The sequence below is a fragment of the Mangifera indica genome, chromosome 5 (assembly GCF_011075055.1).
Source record: "Mangifera indica cultivar Alphonso chromosome 5, CATAS_Mindica_2.1, whole genome shotgun sequence".
Classification (NCBI taxonomy): Eukaryota; Viridiplantae; Streptophyta; class Magnoliopsida; order Sapindales; family Anacardiaceae; genus Mangifera; species Mangifera indica.
This window is the reverse complement of record NC_058141.1, coordinates 7,070,175-7,082,846: the sequence shown is the minus strand read 5'-3', so window position 1 is coordinate 7,082,846 and position 12,672 is coordinate 7,070,175. Positions and strand designations below refer to the sequence as shown.

The 12,672-nt window shown below is 32.3% G+C and overlaps 1 protein-coding gene across 2 annotated transcripts; it reads right to left on the bottom strand.

Moving 5' to 3' along the window:
- Nucleotides 1-1,688: 1,688 nt before the first annotated feature.
- On the bottom strand, nt 1,689-10,681 carry LOC123217578 (ran guanine nucleotide release factor). Of its 2 annotated transcripts, none has more exons than XM_044638671.1 (7): nt 10,429-10,681; nt 10,264-10,299; nt 10,026-10,163; nt 4,262-4,348; nt 3,219-3,266; nt 3,064-3,140; nt 1,689-2,172 (listed from the first exon to the last, which is right to left on the bottom strand). In XM_044638671.1, exons 1-7 carry the CDS (start codon nt 10,501-10,503, stop codon nt 2,022-2,024), a joined length of 612 nt encoding a protein of 203 aa, XP_044494606.1. In that variant the 5' UTR covers nt 10,504-10,681; the 3' UTR covers nt 1,689-2,021. The 2 variants fall into 2 exon arrangements, with proteins under 2 accessions (XP_044494606.1, XP_044494607.1); XM_044638672.1 differs by having other exon boundaries at nt 3,115-3,140.
- Nucleotides 10,682-12,672: the final 1,991 nt, after the last annotated feature.

Below are 12,672 nucleotides of genomic sequence, written 5' to 3'. Positions count from 1 at the left end.
TCCTGAATGGGACAAATTAACTTCTAATAATGGACCCAACAAGTAGTGAATTCAACCTTGTAGCCCATACTAAGCAGAAGAAGAAGAAGAAAGGCATCTTTGTTCTCTTTTATGTGTTAGGGATAGTGAAAAGAAAAGCATGTCTGGATGAGAGGATGTTATTAAATTACTGAGAAACCAAACCAGGATGAGGAGACTTGACGTAGGATTTAGTTAGTGGGGGTGGATTGGTGAGATTGAAAGGGTAAGTAATGTTGACCACATGCCTCCAATGAATTTGCCAAAGCAAAAAACTTACTGCTGTAGCTGTCCTGTCCATCTCATGTCACACTTACTATTGCCCTTCTCCACTCTCACTGCCATAGTTGGTGGGTGACCTGACATTTAAGCACCTACGTCACTTTCATCTCTTTCTCTTTTCCACAACGTCCATCAGTTTATTTGATATAATGGAATTATGTGTTGACATGTGGCATTGATAAGATGCCATGATGAACTGGGGCTGATGATGTCACATCATGCATGCCTAACTTTTTCCTCAACTGCGTCCTTTTTCAGACACAACAATTCAGTGGGCTGGGCCTTTAGATAAATTAAGTTAACTCCATTTAGATTTAAGGACAATTACGTCCCGCAAGTTCAGAAAATTTTAAGAGATATCCCGGTGTTCGCCTTTGGTTAAAAGATTAGGGAACAATTACGTCCCACAAGTTTAGAAAATTTTGCGGCCTTTGTATCTCAACTGAATTTTTTAAACATAATAAAAAAAAATTATTTGCAGGAGATTTTGATAACTTTTAAGTGGCATATAATAATAGTTTTGGAATATTTTCGACTTGAAACTGCGACAATTATTTATTGTCCAGTTAGAAAATAAAATATTATTATTAAATTAGAAAATTGAGAGGAAATTTTGTCATAAACCAATTGGACCACGCTATTGCCTTTCTTTCAACTCACGTGATTGACCTTTTCAATTATTTTTGCCTTCCTCTATCACCATTCACCCCTCTTTCTTTTTCTGTATTTTTACAATAAATAAATTATTATGACTGAAAATTAGAATTAATTAATATAAAAGAAATTAAGGTGATTTTGGATTTTTGAATATATATAAAATGTCAATATTTCAATTTTATTTCATCCCAAAAAAAAAAAATTGGTATTGGGGATAAGGAAGAGAGTTGTCGTGGTTACAACTAGGACAACCCGACCTGTAGTTTATAAAAAGCAGACACTTTATAAAGCCTGCCAGTTGCCAGTACAATACAATCCCTATGATTTGATTTTGATACGAAAACACAATCTCCAATACCATATCTTTCAAAACATTTTACTTTTTAACTTGATAAAGCTGTCATTCTAAAACTTAATTAACATGTTTAATGTTTTCAACAATTTAACTACATATTTCATATTTCTCCACTTTCTCCTTTACCTTTATTCTAAACATGCTACCATTATCTGCTTCACGTGATACTCTGTCGGCTCAAATATTGAACAACAGTCAGATGGGCCAGTCCAATACCAATTCTTTTAGCCTGATACTCACTCAATTTGCAAGGCAAATCCTAGTCTTCAACATTCAAGTGGAAGGGCTACTGTAACATGCAAAAGTTTAACAAGATAAAACAAGCCTCTGCAAAGACATTTTATGTAATTCACCCAAAAATAAAAAACAATTTATGTAAGCAAAATTTTCTTGGATTCGAAAGATGTTTACCTTACACCTCTGTAGCATTTCAAAATCATTAATTCAAAGATATAATTTTCCATCTACAACTCTCTTTTTGATTCCTATCTTCCCTAAGGAAGAATCTTATATACTTGTCTAGAAATTAACAGAAACAATAAAACTGCAACACAAAATCATCTCAACATTCTTTACACACATTCAGAATGTATGGAAAGTGAGTGATGCAAGGAATTAAGCCAACCTTTCACAATTTTTTAAAAAACAACTCAGAAAAGAATCCTGGGCACTTGTCTTTGTGAATTCATAGCTGCCTCTTGAACAAATCTCAAGACTCAGCATCACCAAAAAGGCTCCAGTCATTAACTTTGAAGCTAGAAACTGCACGTTTAAAGACCTCAGATACTGGAATCAATCCACATTGTGCAGCTGGAACAGCTAAACCAGCACCAACTGTGCTAGCACTTTCACTCAAAGGGCTGCAATCACAATGACAGAACAACGGAAACATTAGAGAAATACCCCTTATGAAGAGGGAGGGAAAAGAGAACATTAAAACATGCCTTTACACCAAGATTTCTTGTCAAGGAAAAGCTAAATTTACTTTCATAAACATGATTTCAGGAAAAGGACTTGCTTTCCACCAAAAGAAGTAACAGATATGGACTGCAGGTTAAAAAGAATGAGGGTCTTGATGTCATAAACCCATTATCTTACTTTATACTAACCAAACTAATACATAATTAATGTGAGTTAAAAACAGTGAGATACATGAGTAGATCAGAAATCAACCAGAGACATACAATGGACACAAGAGTAAATTGTAGTCAGCTGATGTGTCAAAAACTATACAGAAAAACCAAAAATAAAAAATAAAAAAGCTCTAAAAATAACAGATATTAAACAAGACCAAAACCTTTAATTAAAACCAGAACAAATCAATCAAAGACTCCATTCAATTTAAAGTGATTAAAGTACAAGGGATAGACTTGGAACTCTCTTCAAAGTGAAGGTCATAGGGACACAAAAAATAGCATTAGCAGAATTAAAACATATCAAATTCTTTTTGGGCTTTGGCATTATATAAATCTTCAAGAACCAGCCACATATAACTAAGTTCTTAGTAGTAGTATTTATTAATCTATGCTTTACAGTAACTCTGATGGATCCAGGCCCCTAATGCAAGCTATATATCAAGTTTACAGCTACAAGAAATGTGCTCATCAACATACATGAAAGTTTGTGTGAAACTTTCATGTAAGAAAACTATATCCTAAAAATTATTTATTGACATTTGACAATTTAAAAAAAAAACACACACACACAGAGTCAAAGATAAGCTCCTCTACTGTTATGCTCTCGCTACTTACTTTATCACAATGGGCTCATAAACAATTACTAGTACATCTGTACCAACTTGCCTTAAACGTAAATTTGCCAAATAGACCTACAGATATTAGTGGTAAACTTCAATTAGCATCTTTCAACAACTAACTGACAATAAAAAATCACAAAATGAACTTACCCTCACAATATTTTGTGCTTCCCTGCCTTGCCTCCCTTTAGAAATAGCCTATGCAAAGGTTATGATAAATTTTACTTGATAAAGTACCAGCAATGTGAGATGACAAAGTTCTAGGGAGAAAGAGTCCCAACAAAAAATTTTCAATTTCATGTCATTGATATGAAACAAACACTTTCTTTCCCTAGAGGACTGTTCACTAAACAAGCATGGTTTCTACTTGATACTTCAACAATAGATTGTGTACAGAAGCAGAGAGTATGAATAAAGTTAAACTTTTCTCATTTGATAGCATTCTAGAAAACTATCAAAGAAGGAAATTCAGAGAGAATATAATTAGAAATTAAAATTAGAGATTACAGCTATCCAAAGCTTCCAACTCTACACTACCCTCAAAGAAAAAATTCTGATTTCTCTGTCAAATGTCACTCAAATACTCACAGTATCTAATTATAGTAACATGGTTAAACAATTTATATAAATAAAATCCCCAAAAACCAAAAAGAAAAAAAAAAACCAATACGTATACAGTCAAACTGAAACATTTTAATGGTAAGCTCTTCAGGAGTTGGACCTCAGTTCAAATTCACTCAAATACTAGCCAACATTATGTCTATTACAATTTTCAAACAGAACTTTGACCAGGCTAAAAACATCTAAATCTTAGAATAACTTTGAGAAACACATTAGCATGGGTGCCTTGCTATTTACAGCATGCAAAAGCTAGGGTACTTATCATAGTGATGGTGAATCATAAATTCTATTCTATTATAAAAAGTTATGTCTTCACATATTCTGAGAATACCAAAATAAAAGGAGATGGTGAGCAACTGGTATTTGGGAAATGTGCTACAGCTATTATGCATGACATGAAAGTTAGTTAATTGACATAAGCAATAACACAGTGGCAAATCAAGTTCAAAAATTGCAGTAAAAATAGTCCTCAGTGAGCATTTGAGGAGGATATATAATAAGAGAGACAGCTGAAAGCCAAAATAAGTAAGCTAATGGAAACTTTAGCTACATGCAATCACTACAACACATACCATTTGGCCAACTGCAGTTGTAAAGGTGGCAGGGATGTTTCCAAAGGGCAATCCAGGGGCCTCTATCACTCCTGACTGCTCCAACAGCTGATATGTGTACAAAAAGGAAAGTCAAAACTGCAACTGACTTAAGTAGGTATTTAAATTACCAAAATGAATAGATAAAAAGCGGTGTGAACAAAACTGAAACGAAGAGTATGCTTTCATTCATACTTTCACTATTACAGAGATACATATATATATATACACATTAGGTATCTTAGTTAGGAAAGAGGATATTTGATTTCTATAATTACGATCTTATAATCAACTTCTACGATAATTAAACTTCTATAATTAAGCTCTATATAGTAATGTACATATTTACATATTTTGTAACACTCCCCCCCTTAACCTGAAACATATATGTTAATCATGTCCTGCTTGTAACAAATATAATCAACTCGAACCCCATTTATAGCTTCAGTGAAAATATCTCCTAGTTGTTCTCTAATCTTTACATATCTTGTAGAAATAAAATTCTACTGAATTTTCTCTCAAACAAAATGACAATCAATTTCAATATGTTTAGTTCGTTCATAAAACACAGGATTAGAGGCAATACAAAGAGCAGCTTGATTATCACACCACAATCGCGCTAATAATGAAATTTGGAAACCCACTTCAGTCAAAAATTGATATACCCACATTATTTCACACACAGAGTGTGTCATAGCTCTATATTCTAATTCTGCACTAGATCGGGACACAACACTCTGCTTCTTACTTTTCCACGATACCAAATTTCCTCCAACAAAAACACAATAGCCAATAATAGATCTTCTATCTATCTTGAAATCTGCCCAGTTTGCATCTGAGAAACACTCAATATCAATGTGTCCATGATTTTCATATACTATGTCATATCCAAGAGCACCCTTCAAATTACACAGAATTTGCTCTAAAGCTGCCCACTAATCGACTATCGGACAAGACATGAATTGACTCACAACACTAACAGAATATGCAATGTTGGGGCAAGCCACTATAAACTAATTCAACTTTCCCATCAATCTTCTATACTTCTCAGGTTCTTCAAATGGTTCACTGTCTTTTGTAAGCTGTAAATTAGGAATCATTGGAGTGCTACATGGTTTAGCTCCCAATTTTCCTATCTTAGTCAATAAGTCAAGCACACATTTCCTCTGAGATAGGAATATGTCTTTCTTGCTTCTTGTCACTTCAATAACCAAGAAATATTTCAATCCACCTAAATCTTTTGTTTGAAACTGAGTGAAGAAATGACTTAAGAGAGGAAATTCTCACAATATCACTTCCAATAATGACAATATCATCAACATACACAACTAGAAGAATACTACCAGCTTCAGATTGTCTACAGAAAACTGAATGATCACATTTGCTTTCTATCATGCCGAACTTTTGAACTGTCTAACTAAATTTTCCAAACCAAGCACAAGGACTTTGTTTCAAACCATACAAGGATTTATGAAGACGAAAAACCTTCCCATACTCCCTTTGAGCAACAAAACCAGGTGGTTGCTCTATATAAACTTCCTCTTAAAGGTCACCCTGCAATAAGGCATTCTTGATATCCAGCTAGTGTAAAGGACAATTATAGGTAGCTGTCATAGAAATAAATAAACAGACAGATGTTAACTTAGCAACAAGAGAGAAAGTGTCAGAGTAATACACCCCATAAGTTTGTGCATATCCTTTAGCAACAAGACAAGCCTTAAGGCGAGCCACTGATCCATCCAGATTAACCTTAACTGTAAACACCCATTTGCATCCAATGGCCTTCTTTCTTGTAAGTAGATTCACCCAGTCCCAAGTGTTATTATCATCTAAGGCATTCATTTCTTCTATCATACCCTCACACCAACCAAGATGAGATAAAGTTTCATGAGTAGTTTTGGGAATAGAAATAGAATTAAGTGATGCAACAAAGGAGCAAGAAATAAGGGATAAGTGACCATAAGAAACAAAAGAAGAAATAGGGTAAGTACATTGTCTTTTACCTTTTCGAAAAGCAATTGATAAATCAATATCACTAGAAACTAGATCTAACAACGAAGAGATTGGTTCAAGACATGTATCTAGAGGTTGTTGACATATAGAATAGACCTGGGTAATAGGTGACCTGGTAGTGGTAGACTCTTCAAGTGGATAAACCTCTAGAGAACTAATAAATGTAGGAGTAGTAAGTGGAGAGACCTCTAGAAGGTGAGAAGAGGTAACAGTATTCACCAAAAAATTATCATCCTTCCCCTAAATGGAGTAAGTAGGAGAAGTAGAGAAGAAAGGAACGTTTTCCAAGAAGGTAACATCAACTAACATTAGATATCTATTTAGAGCGGGATAAAAGCATTTATATCCTTTTTGAAAACAAAAGTACCCGAGAAACACACATTTTAAAGACTTTGGATCTAACTTTGTGACATCAGGACGAATATCACGAACAAAACAAGTACTACAAAATATATTAGGTTCAACAGGAGACAAAGATTTATTTGGAAAAAGAACACTGTAAGGAATCTAACCTTGAAGAACCGATAACGGCATACGGTTAATCAAAAAATAGGATATGGAAACAACATCAACCCAAAATTGTTTGGGAACTTGCATTTGAAACAAGAGTGCTCGAACTATTTCAAGGAGATGTCTATTTTTACTTTCGGCTACTCTATTTTGAGATGATGTGACAACATAAAAGGATTGATAAAGAATGCTATTTTGGATCAAATACAATTAAAAGGATTTAGAAAAGTATTTTTTGGTATTATCACTACGTAAGGTATGAACAGAAATATTGAATTGTGTTTTTATTTCAGCATAAAAGGTATAAAAATAAGAAAACACTTCAGAGTGATTTTTCATAAAAAAAAGTAAAGTCATACAAGAATAATCATCAACGAAAGTAACAAAATATTTAAATCCAGTTTTAGACAAAATAGGACAAGGACCCCAATATCTGAGTGAACTAACTCAAAAGGAGAGCTAGCTCATTTATTGACTCTAAAACCTAAAGGCAAATGATGATGTTTGGCAAATTGACATGACTCATAATCTAACGAAAACACATGACAAAATTGTGGATATAAGGTCTTCAACAAAAGTAGAGAAGGATGTCCTAACCAACAAAGAGCTTCAAATGGAGTTAAGACACTAGAACATGTAATGGATCTTGGCATTTGCATATCAAGGATATAAAGACCCCCGGATTCATGTCCTCTACTAATAATCTGTTTCGTCGTAAGATCTTGAAATAAACAATGATCAGGGGAAAATGAGAAACAACAATTAAACACATGAGTGAGTTTACTCAAAGAGATTAAATTAAAAGAAAACTGTGATAGACTCAAAACAGATGACAATGAAACTAATGGAGCTAGATTAACAGTGTCAGAACCAAGAACAAAGTAGAAAAGTAGAAAAAAGACTAAGATTACCTGTCATATAATCTGTAGCACCAGAATCAATGTCTCATTTGGATGATGAGAAAACAAGATATGTATTTGATTTATCTGACTCGACAATGGCAATGATAGAAGTCGATGAAAACTTTAGTAATTCCTAGTACTAAGAGAACTTGGCATATTCATATGCAGAAATCATAATAGTCTCTCCAGATGATGAATTGGCGACAGTGTTAGTAGTTGCAACATGTGCTAATTAGCATTTTGGAGCCCGATTCTACAATTTTCTACAAGTGCGCCTTGTATGTCCCGGCTCATAGCAATAATAGCACACAATCCCTCTTGACTCCAGACTTCGATCAATAACCTTGTCACGGTTGCTACTTCCCCCTCCTCTATTACCATTCCTATTATACAAACGTCTAATTTTAGGTGCACTACTTCGACTAACAAAAGCACTATTACTCTAAAATGATGGGGTGCTTTCTATGCGAAGTACCCTAGTAAATGTGTCATACAAAGATGAAATCTTACGACTAACAAGTATTTGAGATTTAACAGTTTTGAACTCAGAGGGAAAACCAACTAGAAAGCCCATGATGGTCATTTGTTCTTGTTGAGCTTGTTGAACCTTCACTTCAAGACTAAAAAGTAACAGCATATTAAATTCTTCATAAGTTCATTTGAAGTCCATAAAATAAGATGTGATAGTCCTACCCTGTATATTTGCATGATAGAAAGTTTTGCACACCTCATATATACGAGAAAGATTACCTCTTCCAAAGTACAAGAAGTCTAAATATTCCATTAGTTCTTTAACTAATTCACAATGATTAATTAAACTAACTACCTCACTTTCAATAGAATTTCGGATCTACAGGAATAATCAAGTATCATCTCTTAGCCATGTTTGTCTAGCATCATCCATAAGAGGAGCTTGCATAAGGTGATCATCTTTCTCAAGGCTTAACAAATATAGTTGAACAGTTTTACTACCATTCTAGATAATTTGAACCATTAAGGTAGTGTTCAGTGATTTTTGACATCACTGAAACCATATCAGCCATAATTATAGGTTTAATATCAGTCATAATAGCGCTCAAAACAACCAAAGAGAATAAACAACAAGAAAATGTCGGACTAACTGATTTCTACAACAATCGAGTGCACGAATATGCTGCACAGAAAAAGAGAATAACAAAAAAGGAGCTAAAATCTTATCCAAAAGAGAAATTTGGTGACGACGACTATTCCAACGATAGCAACAAGATTATAGGGATCTAAACCGTCAACATTGTTTAAGTCTAACTGTGTCGGTAGTGAGAACTCATGCAAGTCAAAGCAAGAGATCCAATTTGAACATTGTAGACGAAACGTGCAGCGCATATGGATCACGCACTAAACTTCCAATGACCGGATTCTAGGAAATGATCGATCGTCAAGGCGTGCTCTTTTCTAGAGTGGCAGTGAGATTCAATAGTCACTCTTCAAGGGTAAACCACGGAATTGCTCACTAGGGCAAAAAGTAATTTTCAAATTTGCACACTAGGGCAAATCAGGCTCTAATACCATGAACAAAACTGAAACGAAAAGTATAATTTCATTCATACTTTCACTATTACAGAGATACATATATATATACACACATTAGGTATCCTAGATTAGGAAAGAGGATATTTGATTCCTATAATTATGATCCTATAATCAACTTCTACTATAATTAAACCACTATAATTAAGCCCTATATATTTACAAATTCTGTAACACGATGAAACCAGTTCTCTCTCTCACACACATAACTACACATAACTACACATATAAGCAAAATGAAGGAAGAAACAAAATTAAAATGAAGAGTATTTTGTTTGATTTATGTGACATCAAATAAAACTATGTACACTCAATTTTGAGTACTCAAATGATGCATCATCATGTGATTAAATGATCTTAAATTAAGAATAAAATAGCACTTAATCACATGATGACACATCATGTGGGTACCAAATTGGATACTCAAAATGGGGACACATAGCATTGCTCATAAAAAATATACCAAATAATAGGGTGATTGAAACCTGTATTAACTACTATATGCTTTAAAAAAAATCATAGTTTCATTCACTATCAATTATCAATAATCAAGTTAGGAAAACTAAATAACCTATGCACTTATAATCAATGACACACAATAGGCTCCCTTATTTCATCACAAATAATTGCATTCAAACATTAAGTAATAATGAATGAAGATAGAAGACACAAAGCTTGAATACAATCTCTAGATGTAAAAATAATGTGCAAAACAATTAATTCAACAATTACAAGGATAAAACCAAGAATGTTACCACACATCCTTCAGCATTCTGTTCAGTAGCAAGGTCTTGAAGGAACCAGTTAGCACTTTCACTATCAGCAACTTCATGCTTGAAATCTAACAGCTCAAACATCAAGCTTTCATCACGTGCTGGGTCCACAAATACCTCCTTTAAATCCACAATAATTATACTCAACAATGTGAGAAAAAAAAAAACCTCGAACGTATAGCATTTGAATGTCGGTAACCAAATAATCTATCTTACCAACCTGATGATCAGGGACTTGCCGAATATTGCTCACATCCTACAATTGTGAACTCAAAAGTCAATCAAAACTCTTAATCAAGTCTAGACTTAATCGAAGTTATATTTAAACAAGAACGATTTCATACAAAAATAAATAAATAAATGATTTGATTTCAATACAGCTAACCTGGAACCTCTGAGGAAAAGTACTAGTAATTGCACCGCCAAACAAAGGACGTTCCAACAAAAAATCTTGAGACATGTTAAAATAGAAAAAAGAAACTCCTACACCACAGGGTTCGCAAGTTCAGTTAAATTACTGATGAACAAACAACATTAATTCCTTATATCATAATAAATAAGGAAAATATGAAAATAATTAAATGGGAGAAAACATATTCACGAAATTGTGAAATATGAGAATGCAATTTATAGGAAGGGTAGGCGCGTAAGTCCGACGCTATGTAGTTCAAATATCAGGTCGGTCCTTCTCGTTTCAAGTGACTAATTTTTCGTCCAGTTAGACTTAGGTGTCTTTACATTTTTTAAAAAAATAAACATTCGTATGAGAATGCAATTTTTGAAAATAACTGTAACAAAACTATACATGTACTAATAACAAAAAAGGCACATTATGCAGTACAAATCCAAATTATAAATTAAAAGAACGCATTTTAAAATTATAATCTGAAATAAAAAAATAAATACATTATCCATAGTGAATCAAAAATAAATATGTTTAATGTGTTTATTTAATTTGATTTTCTAGTGTATACTGTGTTTTTTTTTTTAATTTAGTATTGTTGTGTAAGTACTTTGTTTATTTTTAAAGGGTAATTTTTCATGTGATTCAACTGCCAAGTAACCTTTTATTAAATCAAAATACAAGAAAGAGAAAAATTAGTTAACTTGAAATGAGGACCAAAACTAATATTAAAATTTTGAACACTAACTAATCCCGACATGTTCCATGTATTATGTACATACAGTGACGGATTAACTAATCACTTGTCAGAATTTGATATATTATCAACAAAGTTCTAATATCCGTGTCTTCTTTGCCACTTGGATAACACATATTTACTATTCAACTACCTCTCGGAGGCATTGTCTCTTAACCTATTTCCTCTCTTTCTCTTGTACTATTTAAAACTCCAAATGCAGCATTTTGATGGGCTGCTTGGAATTTGCAAGCCATTGGGAGGCAATGGTCCTTATGTTTTTGCATTTTACCATATTCTCATTACATAAAATATGTTTTTTTTTTTTTAATGGCCAGACTACTTAAAATGGACTATTTAGTCATTTGGGTTATTGTGATAAATGCATAGTTATATCTAGAGCTGACGGCATAACGCAAAAAATATTAGAATAGGATTGAGTATTTTTTAAATGAAATTTTTTTGGGTGAATTCGATACAACTCAAAATTAAATTAAATAATATTAGTGTTTATACGAAAGTAACTTGATACGATCCAAATTGACTCGAATATTTTGAAGAAACATTATATTAATAGAATTTATTAAGGATAAATTATAAAAATGTTGAAAAATAATATCAACAATAGTTAAACTTTTTATAAATTATATATAATTTTATCTTTATATAATTATAATCACTTAAATTTTTTTTTTTTTATTTAAGTATTTTATTTTATTTAATAAAAATTTGATTTGATTAGTTAGATTATAAATGTATTTTAAAAGTATTGCTCATATTATAATTATATGTTATATATTTATAATAAGAATTTGAAATCTTTATAGGGTGCATATGCGAGTGTGCGTAATTCAATTTAAACCATAAAACCAAATCAAACCGCTTAAAAATTATAGTTTGGGTTGCGATTTGAACAATTTTCAAATCGAACAAAACTGTAATCCGTATTTCTTATATATATATATACACATACACACACACACATATAAAAGCATATTTTAAAAAGGGAAATTAAATTAAATGCTTTACTCTACCCCCATCTAAGCAAAAATACCCCATTTTCCATCTCCTAAGCAAAAACGGCCTAGAATTTTTGAAAGTATCAAAACTATCCTTCACTATTTTTATATAAACTCTCACTCTCATACATTTCTCATATCATTCAAACTCTTACTTCTACTTTCTAAATTAGATTTGAAAGAAATCAACGTGAGAAAAAAATATTTATGCAAATCTCAATCCAAAACTTAATTTTATTTGTTAAATCAAGTTTATCTATTATATATAAGGGACATTTGGATATTTGATAATATATTAAGGGGTTAAATAAAATATTAAAAAAATATGGGAACATTTTGATATTAAACAATGTATGAAGGTTTTAAATGAAATATTAAAAAAATATAGAGATATTTTGTACAAGACAACACATGAGGGTGTTAAAGAAATGTAAATAAATATGAGGGGTTAAATGAATTATTAGAAAAGTA